The 17,081-nt window shown below is 42.5% G+C and overlaps 4 protein-coding genes across 4 annotated transcripts in view; 1 reads left to right on the forward strand and 3 right to left on the reverse strand.

Annotated features, from left to right (window-relative positions):
- Positions 1–605: 605 nt before the first annotated feature.
- On the reverse strand, positions 606–5,640 carry ywhag1 (3-monooxygenase/tryptophan 5-monooxygenase activation protein, gamma polypeptide 1). Its single transcript, XM_077593141.1, has 2 exons — positions 5,388–5,640; positions 606–1,508 (listed from the first exon to the last, which is right to left on the reverse strand). Exons 1-2 carry the CDS (start codon positions 5,472–5,474, stop codon positions 852–854), a joined length of 744 nt encoding a protein of 247 aa, XP_077449267.1. The 5' UTR covers positions 5,475–5,640; the 3' UTR covers positions 606–851.
- Positions 5,641–6,523: 883 nt separating this feature from the next.
- On the reverse strand, positions 6,524–9,982 carry LOC144068496 (scavenger receptor cysteine-rich domain-containing group B protein-like). The gene is made up of 7 exons (XM_077593071.1): positions 9,940–9,982; positions 9,566–9,877; positions 8,889–8,972; positions 8,439–8,504; positions 8,029–8,346; positions 7,396–7,476; positions 6,524–7,175 (listed from the first exon to the last, which is right to left on the reverse strand). The coding sequence occupies exons 1-7, from the start codon at positions 9,980–9,982 to the stop codon at positions 6,853–6,855; spliced, it is 1,227 nt and encodes a 408-aa protein (XP_077449197.1). The 3' UTR covers positions 6,524–6,852.
- A 98-nt stretch (positions 9,983–10,080) lies between these two features.
- Positions 10,081–15,315, reverse strand: LOC144068497 (scavenger receptor cysteine-rich domain-containing group B protein-like). The gene is made up of 7 exons (XM_077593072.1): positions 14,908–15,315; positions 12,206–12,345; positions 11,932–11,964; positions 11,330–11,368; positions 10,363–10,665; positions 10,203–10,271; positions 10,081–10,112 (listed from the first exon to the last, which is right to left on the reverse strand). Exons 2-7 carry the CDS (start codon positions 12,339–12,341, stop codon positions 10,081–10,083), a joined length of 612 nt encoding a protein of 203 aa, XP_077449198.1. The 5' UTR covers positions 12,342–12,345; positions 14,908–15,315.
- Positions 15,316–16,302: 987 nt separating this feature from the next.
- Positions 16,303–17,081, forward strand: part of tspoap1 (TSPO associated protein 1) — a 28,412-nt gene continuing 27,633 nt past the window's right edge. The window contains exon 1 of the mRNA XM_077593131.1: positions 16,303–16,456. Coding sequence (XP_077449257.1) covers positions 16,421–16,456 — 36 coding nt within the window. The 5' untranslated portion in view covers positions 16,303–16,420. The remainder of the gene's footprint in view (positions 16,457–17,081) is intronic.

Raw genomic sequence — 17,081 nt, forward strand, 5'->3', positions numbered from 1 at the left:
GATGTGATCGTCGTGACGACAATATTGACACTAAAAGGATTGGTTAGGTGTCCGAAAACAGTAAATGTATTCGATTAAAGCACATCAGCACATGATAGGGACAAGCTGCACTAAGTTTACTCGATCAACTTCTATATTTAGTTACAGTATGACTGTGTGACTTAGCTGGACACACACACACACACACACACGCACACACACACCCGACACGAAGCGAAACGAAAAGAACACTCAATTTCTCTCCACGTGATCGTCAATAACAGAGACAAGCTGCTTTTCGCTCGACGGCCGTGTACCGCCGTCGCGCCGTGGGGCGGGCCGGCGGACAGCGGACGCCCCTCGGCACCCGTAGTAAGCTCGATTCGTTCCACGTCGGAGGTGAAATTTTCCCTGGCGATCGAAGGTCAAACTCAATTCCCGTCGACATCTCCCCCCCCCCCCGGCTCGACGCAATGTGACGCCTCCGCTTCATTTGCACGATGCGCCGAAGACGCGCTTCCCGTTTCTGGGCGCCGTTCTAGCAAATGCCGCCGAGGCTACCAAAAAGCAAGATTCGTTTTTTTTTTCCTTTTTGTTTATATTAGTTTTTTTGTTTTTTTTAGTTGTTGTTTAATTATTTTTTTTAAATAATAACTCAGACCTCAAGCTTAGGTCTTTTTCTCCTACTTTTAGTGGAAAAATAAAGAAGAGCAGCCGTGTTTTTTGAAGTAGTAGCAGCGGCCGCTAACGTTCCACCTCTTTCCCCCCACCCCGTTTCCGTTGATCTTAATTGGTAGCTTTTTCGGTATGATTTTGATGTTGCCGTTTTTTTGCGAGCGCGACCGTGGCGGCGTTGGGCCGGCGGGCTCTCTTTAATTGTTGCCCTCGCCCCCCTCGTCGTCCTGCTGGTCGCTCGTCCACAGCGTCAAGTTGTCTCGTAGCAGCTGCATGATGAGAGTGGAGTCTTTGTAGGAGTCCTCGTTGAGGGTGTCCAGCTCGGCGATGGCGTCGTCGAAGGCCGTCTTGGCCAGGTGGCACGCCTGCTCGGGGGCGTTCTGGATCTCGTAGTAGAAGACGGAGTAGTTGAGAGCCAAGCCCAGGCGTATGGGGTGGGTGGGCTGCATGTGCTCCTTGCTGATCTCGTGAGCCTCGCTGTACGACTTCTCCGAGGACTCCACCACGGCGCTCCGCTTCTCGCCGGTGGCCACCTCGGCCAGGTAGCGGTAGTAGTCGCCCTTCATCTTCAGGTAGAAGACCTTGCTCTCGTGCTGCGTCTCGTTGCAGTTCTTGATCAGGAAGTTGTCCAGCAGGTTGAGCACGTCCTGGCAGACCGTCTCCAGCTCCTTCTCGATTTTTTCCCGGTAGGCCCGCACCATCTCGATCTTCTTCTCGTTGCCGTCGGCCGACGTCTTCTGCTCGATGCTGGAGATGACGCGCCAGGACGAGCGCCTGGCGCCCACCACGTTCTTGTAGGCCACGGAGAGCAGGTTCCTCTCCTCGTTGGAGAGGGCCTCGTTCAACTCTGTCACCTGACGGAGAAAATCGGAGGCCCACCGTTAGTTTGGCTGAAGGAACTTTGGAGCAGGGTTTAAAAAAATGTAGCGACTACTTTGAGTGAATGAACTAGCACTTTTTTCGTACTCGGTGGTCCGCCAAGTAATGCCGTGGCCCAGATTTAGCCCCTGGGCCACCATGTTGAGACCCCCGGATCTACGAGCACGCACTATTATTTCCCATTGAGGAGCGTGAGCTACACCTTTGTGTCGCTGACATCATCCTCACGGGTGAATGCTGATTGGCTGTCGTCATCGCACCAAGCTTGTTTTGACAGGCCTGTGTCTGTCTGAGGGATTTAATCCTTTATGTCCCACTGGGACTGCGCCACAGAGGACTCTTTACAGACCTTTTCAGAGTGCAAAGCCTGTTGTCTACTACCAAAATTCTGTTCCATGTGCAAACCAGAGAGAAAGGAAGGGTTGGGGCTGGGGGGCTGGGGTCTGGTGGCTGGGGGGGCTGACCACTTTGCCCGTATATAATGTCTCATCCCCCCCCCAAAAAGCCGTATTATTGTTGCTAGCTAAGCGTCATTTGTGAATCTGGAAGGTTTGTTCCCAACCGATGCAGCCGGTACCGGTTACCTGTAAGAGCGAAAGCACGGATGGTTTGAGCGCCTGTTTCCATAGCAACTGCAGAATCTTATCAGAGTTCTAATCTCTAGTGGAAAGGAAGGATGCTGACATGGCTGTTGGTGTGGACAAAGCTGCAGTAGTGTGGGTGGGAATCCCTGCAAATAAATGAATTCTCATCTCGTACCTTTTGAGCCCACTCATACAGTGGCGACTGGGATTATTCCATTTTAAAGGGGGTGGGGCCAGATTCCGAAAGCAACCAAGAATCATTCTTTGTTCTGTATTAGCGTTGCGCCAAAATCATTTTTTTGCCTCCAACGATCGATTCTGACATCTTTGAGGCTACTGTAGTGATGTTCTGAATTTTAATACTGAAGAATGTTATCACGACTTGGTTTAACTCAAAGTTTGGCATTGATGGCACTAGACGTCCAATCCGTTTGAAGCAGAAGGCTAGCAGCAAACTTACTGTCGTTCGCTGTCTACTCGTGATAAACTCATTCGTAGCAGAAAGATGATTGGACGCCACACAACTGGATGTCTAACATCATCTTGGCTGTTTAACACGATCCTGTTGGAAACTAGTACATATTGCTCATCATTGGCAGATGATTTCTTACTTTACTTTCCCCCTATTTGTGCTGTCAACCCCGAAATACAAATGAATAACCAATTGAATAGCTGGTTACTAGATGTTCTTTTTGCCGAAACGACAAAAAAACTCTTGGTTTTGGAACCATCTGTAGATAAAAAAAAACCTAACTAATTAAATAGATGTATTGTCCAGGCCTATGAGCAGAGACACTGGACACAAGCTAACATGCCCCTTATGACAATAGTCCTCTGTCTAACCGTAATGCTTGTCGATGGTGGTGGCGTTCTCGTGACTAATCCTTAGCACCCCCAAACAACTGGGGGCAGTGCAAAGCATCCTCGTTCAAGTACACGAAGAGAACGTGCTGTACGCAAACGACTCGCGTTTCTCAGCCTATTTTCGATGCCTTTCCAAAGACGTAGCAAACGCACAAATCTTCCCGTTTTCTTCCTCGCCGCTCCACGCTTTCTCTCTGGCTTTCCTTGCTCATTTTCACATCATCTGGAGGCTCTCCTAAGATGATGTGACAAGCCCCCCGCTGACCCTCTTTGCGAGGAAGCGGCACAAAGGCACAGTGGAGAGGACGACCTGACGTCACCGCCGGCGTGAATGGGAATTGTTGCTTTAGCCACAAAGAGCTAATAAGAGGGGGGAGGAGAAACAGCATGCGCCGTTACAGTGGCGTGGCGGTGTATGCGAGCGCCACGTCCTTGCCGTCTACAACAACACACAATCGCTGGGTTAGATCGGTTCAAAAGTAATGCGTTTAGTGTGTCGGGAGAGATTCGTTAAATAATAAATAGGATCACAGTGGCTTAAATATTACTTAATGCCAGTCATGACTTAAAAGAAATCAGTCTTTGAAGACTGACCTGCATAAAACCAACATTGTCATGATACTAAAACGTTCAATTTTTCCTATTCCCCCCCAAAATACTCAACGCTATGGCTTTTGATATGATATAAATATAAAAACAAAATTAAATGGTTTGGTTTTTTGTAATACTGCTTGAGTGTCGCTGAGAAAAGACGTCCAGTTGTGTGGCTCTTAAAAAGGGAACAAAATCTGTTTAAATGGGCGTTTACGCTAGTGCGAGAGATGACGTGATTCCAAAAATGATTATTGTTCTTTGCCGCCAAGTCAAAAATAAGCATCACCTGACGACGACGATGGCTGTAGACCGCGGATGGAGTCCTGGAATACTGGACCCAATTGCTCTCGGCTTTTGTTTTGGCTAAGTCGGTTGCTATGTCTACAGTGGTAAGGGATTCCCCACTTTAAATGATGGGTGAGGCTGCAGAATGGACACACCCCTTGTGCCCAGTGCTGCAGAGACTCTGACTCTGCAGAAATGGTTAGACAAGGTTAGACCAGGTTCCTTCTATCATTGTGGCCAATGAAACATATTTTCCAAGAGGAGGGCTTCTGGGCCAGTGCAAAATGTGGAAATATTTCATGTTTCTTGGCTTTCTCAAGCACACATCCAGAATAGTTCAAGTGTATTTTTCAACGTCTCGGTGCACGATCCGTGTGCAGATGTAAGGCAATTTCTCTTTATTTATTTATTTGACAATACGCCGCTCGTGAAATGGTGCACTACGGGTGGGCCCGTGGCGCATCTTGGCACAGGCTGCGGCACGCCTCTGCGTGGACCTGCTGGGACCCGCTTGGAGGGCCAAGGGTGGGTCGATGCTACCCGCATCGATTATCGGAGCTGCGGCGTCTATCGTGCGCGCGACAGTTACGACGTTTTGCTGCAATATGACAATTCGGGGAGGGGGGTAAAAAGGCGTCGCGTCCATCGACACCCACGTCCAAAGATGAGAGGCGCTTGCTTATCTGGCAACACGGCATCTGCGCCAAAAATCGATGGCCGTCAACCTTCTGCCAATATTGCTCTCTCGCTATTGCGTCAAAACGCGCACGCGTCGTCGTGATAGTGTGCGGGGGAAAGTGCCATATCATGTTCCATTGCGTCCGTGCTAATTCAGCATGATGGGAACCGGTTCAGCCATCCGGAACCGACCCACGAACCCAGCATTCGATGAGAAGTCTTTATAATCTCAATTTATCTTGTGCGTGGCGTGCGTTCAATGGAAGGGGATGTGGTATGAGGGGGGGTTATGGGGGGCCTGCTGTCTTCACGACCACGCACACAGACCGTAAAAAGGAAGCCCGGCCGAAAGGCACCGCCCCAAGATCAAGCAGTCCGCATTCTCGCTGCCAGCCCCTAGACCTAGACCACCACCACCGGCACTATTAATACTCCAAATGTGTGTTCGGTCCCGATTCTATCCCCGTGTTCAACATATATACGATAAAGCTATCGTGTGAACATGGCTTGGATTGCTTGAATGGGCTGGAATCGCAGCCCCCCACCCCCCACCCCACCCCGGCTCCAAATGAGCATGTCATTTATCCGCATGCTGCATCTGCTTCGAATGGTCGATTGGTCGTGAGATGAAAGCTCTTTTCGAGGATCTCTTTCATTCCCCGATATGATTTTCTGGCTCTTATTCGGTTCGCTCATGGTGTGAATGACACCTTGCGCGCCTGTCTCGGAGCGTCACCGACGCGTCACCGACGCTCCAGAACAGGCGCACAAACGCGCACTTGATGTCAGCGATGCGCGGTGACCAAGACTGATTTTGTCAGGGAAAGAAAAGGTCAGGGGGCTACTTACCGACTTCATGGCAGCTGCCATATCGTCATATCGTTCAGCCTGCTCGGCCAGCCTGGCCTTCTGCACCAGTTGCTCGCGGTCCACCATGTTGGATGCTGAGCGTGCTGTCCTTGTCGGCACCGGACGTCAAAAAAAAAGCCAACAAATGAGATTTTATCTGAAATGGAGAGTGAAGGGGAGCGATCTTGTTGCCGCAGCTGCTGCCTGCTGTCTGACTCGGTGGGGCCTGCCGACGGGAACGGGACCCCCCCTCCCACGCCGAGCGCTTTCCCCGGCTTTGGCCCCGCCCAGAAAGGCGTGTCCTGGTCTGATGATGTAACAAAACTGGCACCCCCCTCCCCTGGCTTTCCTGCCTGGGACAGGGGGACGCGCATAGAGCAAAGATGAACCCTTTATGAGGCACTCACTCATTGAGCTCACTGGATGCCATTGACATCTCTAGACGTCCATTCCAATTTCCACATCTAGAGCCTGAAAGATATAGTATTCACAGCCGGTACTCCCAGTTTTGTTTTAGAATGAATTAGCCACTCGTAGGGTCACAGGCAGGTGCAGGTATGAAATCACAACAAGTTAAAAATGAACTACGACCACCCGGCTCAGAGCGTACAGGCAACACTAAGTGTGCAATTCGTGTAATTAATCCGTGCCGAAGGAAAATAAAAATAGATAAAAACACATTTTGAGTCATGTAGGCAACACTTGACCACCAAATATTATAATTACATTGGTTCCTATTCCTATTTTTTTTACTAAATATGTGATGTTTCATGAAATTCAACAAATTATCATTGCAATTTAATATATCCTCACTAAAGATCCGGGTGTCACATTACACCCCCCACACTTATTTAAAGTAGACATGCCTTTTCTCTGTCAAATTGCACATTTCAACTAACACATTCCAACAATTTCTCAACATAGCTAGCATAAATATGTTAACATGTTCTTGAGGCGTGTTATCCAACCTTTATTGAGCCACTGGAAAATCGTCGCAAAAATATGAATCGCATAATCATACTTGACTCAAAAATGACTTCTTGTGAAATCCAGGCCTGTTTAATTAAGCATGTTTTGCAGTACATGTATATGAGATTTATTTTTCAAGGTAGCGATACAATACGTTCCCAAAAAATGATTATGCATTGATAGTTAAATCACGGTTCTGTTACAGAAATATTTAACTTGGTAGCATCTTGGACCAAAACAATGTAATGCACCCCCAATTTTATTTTCATTTTAACTTAACTCTGGAATGGTTGTTCTTTAGTCCAGCATTCGGTACAATCGCAACTCCTATTGAGTTATAAAGTGCTTAAAATGTTAAAATTCTGCGGTGTCTCTAGTTGTGCATGAATTCCCATGCTAGAAGAATATTATCCTACATATTGTAACAGCTTGTATTTACATATTGTACACCAAAAGTCCAAGGTTGGTGAAGGTACTTCGGCCATTTTGTGGCGGCTCAGAATAGGGAGAGCGAGCAGGTGACGCCGACGTCTTCGGAATGGTCGCAGTTGTGGACGTTCCAGGCGATGTGCGAGCAATTCTGCAGGGTGGGCTCCGTACCGTTGCACTTGAGATTGTCCAATAGGATTGTTCCCGTGCCTTGGCCAAAGTAGGCTTCCCCCCACGCCACCACGGCGTCCCCGCAGCCCAGCTGACGACAAACCACCTTGGCGTCGGGGATGTCCCATGCGTCGTCACATATGGTGCCCCATTCCGAACGTAGGTAGATCTCCAATCGCCCTTCGCAGACGTGCTGACCATCAACCAGCCTTAGTGAACCTACACGCACAAAAAAATGTTGTCATATCCAAGCATTCATTTATATTTTGTTATAACATTTAGACTTTTAATATATCTATCCCCACTGTCATGTTCATACCTTTAATATGAGGCAACATTTTTTTATTTATTTTTTTATAAATGACTAAAATTAGTCACTTGCCTAAAAAGTGGTTGCACACTTTTCTTATTATATTGCGTATATGAATTGTGAACTTGCCTTCAGTCGGTGTCGTGGTTGTCGCGACAATCCCTTCAGTTACTCGAAAGTCACGGGCAAATCCAGCAAAAGGTATAATGGCTGCAAAGAAATGGGTGTCAAAAATCATATTCAAGCATATTTTTTTCACTTGCAAATATCAAGACTTTCCCTATTGTTGAACCAATATAAAGAAATATTGACCTTCCAATGACAATGTCAGTCAATGGTCTTATTGTAGTATTTATATGATAAACCGTAAATATTCTGGACTGTAAATAACTTTTTCATGAATTATCAGGACTTGTGAATTATTATTATTATTAGTAATACTAAGGATGAAGACTTGAATGAATTGGGTAGTGATTTGGAGTGAGTTTGGGAGTTTATTAAATAACTGGTGTTGTTTGGGCTACAGTTATCGGAATTACTGTTAATGTTTCATTAACAGGCGCCTATTTAGCCTGTCGATCTCCTTTATGTGTATATATTTTTGAATACAATAGTTTTGTCCATCCTGATGATAAAGTGGTTCAGAAAATCAATGAATGAATAGTTTTAGATAAATGAGTCCCTCAAGACTTTGACTTTTACTCCGAATGGCCAATTTCCCCGATTACAAACTGTTGTAGAGGAGTTTCAAAGCATCCTTACGCGTGCAGATAACTCCAGCGTCCTCGTGATGGCCACAGTTGTGTTGACCCACGCCAGAATGGGGGCACTCGGATAAGTGCGCTTCGTCCCCACCGCATTGCACGTTGTCCAGCAAGATGGGCCCCGTGCCGAAGCCAAACGCGGCCTGGGATTTGGCTTCCAGGGCCACGCCGCAGCCGAGCTGCCGACACACCACCGCGGCATTGGGCATGTCCCAGCCGTCGTCGCACACCGTCCCCCAAACGTGATTGTGCAGCACTTCTACGCGACCCCTGCAGTTGCCACCTTGGTCGTTGACCACCCGGATAGCCATAGGAGCTGTAAACAAATCTATGTTGATGCTTCCATTTTGGGGGAAACGTTTCAAAATGGAGAACGTAGCATTATCAAACGGATAATTAGATAAACACCTTTTGTTTGAGCAACCGTGCGAATACTCGTTGGGATTTCCGTAGCGGTGACGTCTTCATTGGTTACTGAAAGAAAGAAAAAAAATGACAGTCATTGTGAGAGAGAGCAAGGAAATTAGGGAAGAAATGTCTCCGTCTCTTGGCCGACTTTGAGAGATGCATGCTTTTCCTCAGCAGGGGGTGCTAGTAGATTATATTTGGATATTAATACATTCGTATTTTCCTATACCTATAACTGTCAGATTTAATAAATACACTTCTTGATTATTGTACTTTTATTTTTGTGTAGGTGCAAAAACATGAAGTACAGTAGTGATCCTACTTTGCGGTTTTTCAATTATCACGGACATGTTTGCTCTACATTATCCGTGAAATTCGAGGGATTACTGTATATTGCAGTATATTGCAGGAGTTACTGTCTTGTATGCAAATGAAAACAAACTAGCTTACCTGCTGTTTCCAACGTTGACCCGGTTGACCCCTGGCTTCCAGTGGAAGGGTCAACTATGGGCACTGTGGAAGTAGGCCCTAAACCTAATTAGACAATAGAGATGAGTTATTAGACAAAATCCATTAGTAGATATCACTTTTACTTATTGGGGGCTTGCCTCAATTTATTGACAAAGCAATTCGAAAATGAATTGTCATTACTAAACCATTGGGAGACACTGATGACCTCAAAATTGTTACATTTCTTTTTGTGAGCTTCTTAACTTATTTTCTGCCATTGATAATAATGCCCAAATTGTCTTTTTTTGTTCAATTTTAATTTTTTTAAAAAGTTTTGATTTTATTATTTTTAACATTTTGTCAAACTCTGAAAAATCTTTTAATTAGGAGATATATATTAGAAAAATAAACATAATTGAGACCCGGCATCCACATTGCAGTCTTTATATGACGTAAATATTTGATCAAATGACAAAAATAGTCAAATGTTTAACTGAGCAAAACATGGACATAAAGAATCAGTTTCTGTCAAATCAAAGGTCAACAATTAATAAATTGGCAGTAAATTACAAATAGGAAGCTTCTTTAGTGTTCATATATGGCATGGTGTACTTTGAATTTGAATAGTCTTTGTCAAGAAATTGCACGCTATTCACGCTAGAGCTGGAGTAACATACCAGAGCAGGTGATCCCGGCATCTTCATGGTGACCACAGTTATGGTTACTCCAACCAAGATGAGCACAATGAGCTAGCTGTTCCTCGTTGCCCATACAGTTCACGTTGTCCAGGAAAATATGGCCGGTGCCGTGACCGAAATAAGAGTGAGTGTGCGCCGAAAGCACGTTGCCGCAGCCCATCTGCCGGCACACGACCTCGGCCTCCCTCTGGTCCCAGTCGTCGTCGCACACCGTCCCCCAGTGACCCTGGTAGTGGATCTCCACGCGGCCCTGGCAGGAGTTTTTTCCTTCCACCAGACGCAAGGCACCATCTGAAGATATGATCAAAATATTATTGAATGTGGCCCTCAAAAGAAGCTTAAATTTATCCTACAATGGCTTGCATTTGTCAGTTTTAGCAGGATGTGCTTCTGCATTATTCCCAATCAATGGAGGAAACAGTGCCCGATTTCAGTATTTTGTCTGTTATCTTTGCATATGGAAGCTCTTTTTTTATTTTTTGGTTCAATCATAATCAATTCACGTTTGTTGTCTTGTGGTCAGAACCTAAAAAGTCCAGAAGACGGTGGAAATTGTCACTTGTACTTTATGATGTTGGAAAAGCAGGTCAATCTGAACCACGTAGAAAGTACTCACCTAAAACTGCATTACTGGGCAGCGATGTTGTCACATCCCCTGAGGCTTTTGCTCCAACCACCAGTGGTTCTGTCAATAAGAGTTATTGACATATACATTTTTTGTTGTTGTTGCTGTTGTAGCTTCATGAAATAAATCTCAAACGCCAGCCTAGTTGTACCTCGACATTTGATAGCCACATCCTCGTAGTGGTAACAGTTGTGTACGCCCCATCCCAGACTGTCGCAGTGACCAAGGTTGCTTTCCCCGCCCTCGCAGTCCACGTTATCCAGCATGATGGGGATGGAGGTTGGCGTGTACTGAGAGCTGCTGCCCATGGCCACCGCCACGCCGCAATCCAGCTGGTGACACACCACTTGGGCGTCCAACAAGTCCCAGTCGTCGTCACACACCGTGCCCCAGATGCCATTGTAGTATACTTCCACGCGGCCTTCGCACCTGGTAGCCCCGTTTGCCAAACGCACTTTGGACAGATGGAAACACAACGTTAGATCTTTTTTTGAGCAGATGCTGATTCATAATGTACGACTTTCCCAGTGTTTTTAGACGGGAGGTCTCAAGTTCTCGCTCACTTTGTTGTTGTTGTTGGGGAAGACACGGACTAAAATTGCTGCTCGTCACTTTTTCCATGATGGATCAGAATAAAATTTGGTCGAAATATTCTAGGAATATCTACGCGCCAGAGCCTGTGTTTTAATTAATTACACGAATTGATAACTTAAGGTTGCGTGTAGGTTCTGAGTGGGTCAGTCGAAGGAACTGGGCGGTGGTCATTCATTTCAAAGTTATTGATTCTGCCGTGACTTATATTGTATCGTATCCTAACTGTGCCATAAAGCGATCTCAACTGGGTCATTTGAAGCAAAATGAACCAGTCTTGGAATGCATTGTGTCAATTTCAATGTAATTTGAGTGTTTATTTTCCTCATGGTATAGATATCTTCCTTTAACGGATGTCTTGAAACGGCTAAGTTAAAGAGCGTGACTACTTTAGAAAGACGAGAGACAACCTCAAGTGTAAAGACGCTATAGTTTGACCTGGATCTGGACAATCTACTACTTCTGCTATATTGTGACATTATGGATAGAGTTGAACATGTGTTTAGTCTTGATAGCCTTGGGCTTACCTTGATAATACTTTTTCACTGGGTATTGCTGGTCATTGGCTGAAAAATCAAGATGGAATGAAAAATTAGGCAGTGAAAACAAGAGTGAGGTAGTCCATTTTAGCTCGTCGGTCGCCAGTGACGGGAAAAGCCGTCCAATCCATCTGAACTGGGAGCAACGGCAGCACTCCAGTTCAAACGGATTGGACGTCCACTCACGACAAAATCATTTTTATTAAAGTTAATAAGACTGAAAGGCCGAATAAATTGTCAAAACGCACATCCAGGATTGAGCCACCACTTTCCCAGGATATCTATATTTTTGCTTCAAGGTGTTTTTTATTTATTTATTTATTTAGGGAAGATGTTAACCCAGGACATAACGCCTGGAAACATTTCTTAGGTTTCAGTGCCTAACAAAGACATCACACCCAATCGAGGTCATTTCACAGGCTCCTGCCTTTTGTTTGTTCATTGAAACTTGTATTTTACTTGCATGATACTGCTCAAATTTCATCGGTACAAGGGTTGTGGTGTGAGTGTTGTTGCTACGTAATAATCTTGTTGATCTGCCATTCTTTACAATAACAAAATCGACATCTAGTCATTTTTGAGTTACTTACCGGGTGCAGCACGTTTGCTTACTTTGACGTCTCCTGAAATGACAATGCATAAAATTACTGATATGGAATAAAAGTGGGGCCATATCTAGACTTTAAAAAAAATGTGGATTACAATAATAGCCAAGACTAATGGTCATCTAACTTAGAATTGAACACATTGTATTTGAAGAATAAGAAACGCATGTCTGTCTTCTTGCATGCTGAGCAGCGGATGAGTGTCATAGATGAAAAATGTCGCAGTAAATAGCGGAGTCAAATTGCAGGGTTTACTCACCTAGCTTTAAGAGGGCACTTAAGGCCACTAACACGAGGGATCCAAGCAAAGTGACCAAGAGCCAGATTGTTGGGTTCCAGCACTTGCAAAGGTTCTCCACCGCACGCTGTCCTCGCATGGCTGCTTGACTGACCATCCGACTGAAATACATGCATGAAATGTCCTTTTTAGCTAAGAAACATGCTGACTAATGTGTCCAAAAATGAGAAGAAAAGACAGAGCACAAAACAAGTTGAAGCCTTTATCGGCTTTATTGGCCGCCAGTTCCAATTCGCCCCTCCCTGTTAAAATGGATTGGAACGTTTAGCACCATCGGTGGTACTCCAAATGAGCATTCCCACCCGACCCTCCCAGGTTAAATGAATTGGACGTCTATAGTTGTCAATTGTAGGCAATGAGTTGAAATATAAAGGAGATAAAGCTTTATACTTTGGTTCTAGCCCACAATAACATTCGTCTGCTGAAATGACAATGCATAAAATTACAGATATGGAATAAAAGTGGGGCCATATCTAGACTTAAAAAAAAAAAAAAATATTAAAACGGGGAGGATGATAGTGGATTACAATATTAGCCAAGTTTTATACTGGCAATACAAAGTTTTATACTTTGGTTCTAGCCCACAATAACACTCGTCTATTTCTGTTTTCATTCATTTTAATGTAATTTGCATTGAAAAATTTCATTTCATTTATTCTGACTAAATGACTAAAAAAAAAATTCAAAAACAATATGTACAAAAGAGGTATAAAAAGGTTAAATGTTAAACTAAATAACAAAAGGTACAAAACGTCCGTCTTGAATAGATTTTTTTCACTCCTACTAATGCTGTCAGCCCTCAAATATAAACTCATGTAATAATCCCTGAAAAAATAATAAATACCTTTTAAGAAAAGAAACATTTAAAAAAAAATATCCGCAATAAAAAAAGACATTGGTAAAATCAATTTATTGGCCAGTCCTACAAAAGATGGCCCAGTTCCATTGTCACCTAATTATACTATTGGATTGTTTTCCCAAATGAGCCGGCAGCAGTAGAAAGTATTGATGATTGTCTGCAAAAAAAAAGCAGCACAAACTGTTAAAAAGTGTGCTGAAAAAGCAAAGTTCTCCCCGAGGACATGTGAAATTCAAGGCAGGGGGCCTTTGTGGCATTTTTTTTTGTTTTGAGCAGTCGCAAAGGAGAAGGCAGGTGTCACCTGTGTTGTGGGTCTCCAAATTCAGGGGGATTCCCTTGAGACAAAGAATTCAGGAATTCACAGACAATCACTCAGTAATCAGAGGGAGATAGTAGTGGGGGGGCAGCTGACATGGGATGAATGATTGTGGAAATGCTTTCATGAAAAATTTGATCAATTCTAACTAAAAATAAAATCTTGACTATATTTTACACCAAAAAAATTGACTTGGGATTATTTTCCCCACTTTTCTATTTGACATTGGCTGAAAAGAAATCTAGATTGACCTTTTGTCATAATAAAAAAATTAAAAATACAATAAAATGTTCTTGTTTTTTTACTCCGTTGCAATAAAGTACTCATCAATTATCCACAACTAAAATAAAAGAAACCCTGTGCCTAAAAAAACAGAAAGACAATGCAATGTAGGTGCCAAAAAAAGAAATGTAGAGTCAGAACTGGAATTAGTGGAGGTGATTTTTTTTAGCTTGACAGAATGCTTCCTTTCCCTCAATAAATGTTGTGATGAAAAGATTGCAGTGTGGCGTGTCTGGACTCTGGGATATTTCCCTTGTTTTTTTTTGCCTTCCTAAAATTCCCCCTGACCTTACACTGGAATGCGTATTAGGGATGATGAGAAGAGAATTTGATATTTTCCCCTTGAGATAGTGGACATTCCAGTGGACAAAAAGACATTTCTGCTTTCTGGAGCCCCCATCGTCAGGCATAAACACTGCTTCCTGAAATCTGTCACTAAAACGCTTCAGCACCTGATGACACTGCAGGGGCGCCTCTCATCTCCTGGACTACAGGAGGAGGGTGGCGGGCGCGTTGGAAACTTTCACCATGTTTTCCAAAATGCAGGCTGCCATTAAAAAAATAACAAAATAAAAATAACCAAACGTATTTTTACGAATGAGGTATGGTGATTTTCCAGTTGACTACAGTTGTGTTTTTTAAAGAAAATGCTCACAATCGTGATGAAAGACGAAAATACTCCTTTCAAAATAAGATAAAACATGGAATAATGTTGCCTTTTGTGTCATTTGTGCTCTTCTCACTTTCTCATCGACACCAATCTGTATTTTAAGGACATTTTGTAGTTATTTATAGGCTATGCTAAACTGCAAAGTTTAATTTATCTGTTTTTTTTATTGTCTCCATCAATGAAGCAAATGGTTCAATTTTCGGTACTGATGAATTTAAAGCCATAAGGATAAATAACAAAGGGAAAAATAGTCACTTTTTGTTTAAAAAAATATCTTAAATGCAGCAAGTCTTTTTTTCAAAATGCTTTTTAAAATTATAAACAAAAATGGTAACATTTAAAAATGTGATTTATTTTAACTCTTATGTTTATCAACTTTAGTGCTATACAGAGGATTAACTAAATTGCATTTCAGTTTTTTTTAATAAAAAAATAATGGTCCCTAATTTATTTATTTTTTATCACAAAGTTTGTGTCAAAATATCAGTTTTCATTCATAAATTTGTACAACATGAAGTAATTTAAATGATACATACCTGTTGTGAAAGTATTTAGTCTTGCCGGAATTTTGAATAATAATTAAAAAAAAGAAAAAGAAACTTAATTTCCACCTGAAAAACTGTGAACGAAATAAACCTAAAGTCTGGTCAATATCCAATTTCTTGAACTTTGTAAAATTTTTGCCTGTAAATCATTGAAACGGCAGTAGTTCTTGTTTTCGCTCTTTCATCTTCTCAACCCAGTCCGACTATAAATATCTGGCTTTGGTGACAGAGATTACGTAAATCAATAAAAAGCACATCATTGTACGTTAAATGTCCAACACCCTTTCTCCGCCTATGCTTAAAAAAAGCAGGAGGGGCCAAAAAGCAACAAAGAATGAAAGTTAGCGCTTCATTGGTATCCTTGCATCTCCCATTTCAGGTAAAGCTCCTTCATAGTGATGTCCCACTCGCCTCTGTTTAATCCCATTGGGAGACTGCAGTTCACATCCTGTGGGTGTGTCTTCATTTTTGTTTTTTTTCCATACAGTATGTTAGTGCTGTGCAATATGTAAAAAAAAATCTATCACAATGTCATTTTATATCACAGTATTGATATGTCTGTACTATTTTCTATTGTTGTGTATACATTACTCCCTTATGGTTGGCAGGGGGAGCCAATTAACTATGGAGTGGAGAAAGGGACATCTTGAGGCGGATTGGTGGTAATACTACTGTGGCATATGGACTCAATGTGGTAAGTGTTTTAACTTGACATATTTATGAAATCCTGATGTTCTTTGTTATGGACACTAGTGTAGCTGGGTCGTGACAATGAGTAGTAAATTAAGTTGTGTGACATAGTTTGCTTTATTCTAGAAGAAATGTGATATTAGAATTCCCCCTTGCCCCCGAAAACACACCTTTTCATTAGATTGTAGTAACAATACTATTGTGACTACACTGTAGACTCTACTATAGACAGTTACATAACCATTACAATATTATGGCATCAAATATGTGTATGTATGTATGTATGTATGTATGTGTGTATATATATATATATATATATATATATATATATATATATACTTATATATATATATATATATATATATATATACTTATATATATATATATATACTTATATATTATCTATTTATATATATTATTTATAATTGATATAAATGAGTACTGTAGTCCTGGTACTAACAAGTTATCACCACTAGTAGTCCGCATCCTACACACATTTACTGATTTTGTGAATAACGATAACATATACAATATGTCGAAACTATCAGCACATCTTAAATTCTTCATAATAGTTGCGCTAATATAATCTTTACTATACATTTAGCCTATACATTTTATATAGGAGAGTCGGAGAAGACTAAAGCTCAATATCCGGAGGGTACCTGAATGCAGCACCGCCACCGCTCATGTACAGTCCAGTCAGTCTCCGTCGGGTGACATATTCCTTACTGATAAACAAAACCTCGATTTCATGGCTCCAGGGACCCCTGGGAGCCAACGGTGTCACTATTGCACGTCGTTTTAATGTCGATGAATGCTCGGGGACGATTACGTGGCAATCCGCTATGAGGTGAGTTTAGTTTCAGTTGAAGCCAATAAAGTGGAGTCAGTACGCTAATGTTGGCTAAAACAAACGCACAAAAGATAGTTCGCAAGAGTAAAATCCAGCTGCCTAAAGAGCCCGATCGACCCTTTTTTTGATTGCAATAATAAAATCAAGTAGTTTGCACAGATATAGTGTAGGATACTCTCAGAAGCTAATTAAATAACGGACTGCTAATAAACTATTAGTTTTGTAATCCGAAGCGCCCCCGTCGACTGGGGGTTTGCACACTCTAGTTTACGTGATGTTTTGAACCTGTCAAACTGTCATTCATTGTTTTCATGTGTTCAAATTGATGTTTTTACTCTACCTGTTGCATTCCTGGATTAACATTGTTGAATAACATGTCACTTTAGTAAGATCTTCATCTCGATGTCAATCATCTGTTAGTTACTAATCCCATAAGTATCGAGGCATCCGTAGTTAAAATGCTTTAAGAAAATACAGTGACCGATACAGTTCCATCCAATGCATTTTGTCATTGTAGTCCCATCAACTTAATTACTAGACTGTAGTGTTGGCATTTCTGGTCATACCATTTACTGTAAGTGCATCCTTCTCTGTCTCATCATTCAAGTGGCCTGGTCCGACA

Source organism: Stigmatopora argus, chromosome 22 (assembly GCF_051989625.1).
Source record: "Stigmatopora argus isolate UIUO_Sarg chromosome 22, RoL_Sarg_1.0, whole genome shotgun sequence".
Taxonomy (NCBI): domain Eukaryota; kingdom Metazoa; phylum Chordata; class Actinopteri; order Syngnathiformes; family Syngnathidae; genus Stigmatopora; species Stigmatopora argus.

Excerpts from the sequence above, each read along its gene's own strand:
- ywhag1 (XM_077593141.1), bottom strand. The coding sequence starts at position 5,474 with ATGGTGGACCGCGAGCAACTGGTGCAGAAGGCCAGGCTGGCCGAGCAG. Across the intron at positions 1,509-5,387 it reads TGGCAGCTGCCATGAAGTCG|GTGACAGAGTTGAACGAGGC; the intron begins GTAAGTAGCCCC and ends TTTCTCCGTCAG.
- LOC144068496 (XM_077593071.1), bottom strand. The coding sequence starts at position 9,982 with ATGCAGAAGCACATCCTGCTAAAACTGACAAATGCAAGCCATT. Across the intron at positions 7,477-8,028 it reads CGCTGGAGTTATCTGCACGC|CCATTATACCTTTTGCTGGA; the intron begins GTAAGGATGCTT and ends ATTTCTTTGCAG. Across the intron at positions 7,176-7,395 it reads AACCACGACACCGACTGAAG|GTTCACTAAGGCTGGTTGAT; the intron begins GCAAGTTCACAA and ends TTGTGCGTGTAG.
- LOC144068497 (XM_077593072.1), bottom strand. The coding sequence starts at position 12,341 with ATGGTCAGTCAAGCAGCCATGCGAGGACAGCGTGCGGTGGAGAACCTT. Across the intron at positions 10,666-11,329 it reads AGTGAAAAAGTATTATCAAG|TGCGTTTGGCAAACGGGGCT; the intron begins GTAAGCCCAAGG and ends ATCTGTCCAAAG. Across the intron at positions 10,113-10,202 it reads GCCCAGTAATGCAGTTTTAG|GTTCTGACCACAAGACAACA; the intron begins GTGAGTACTTTC and ends TGGACTTTTTAG.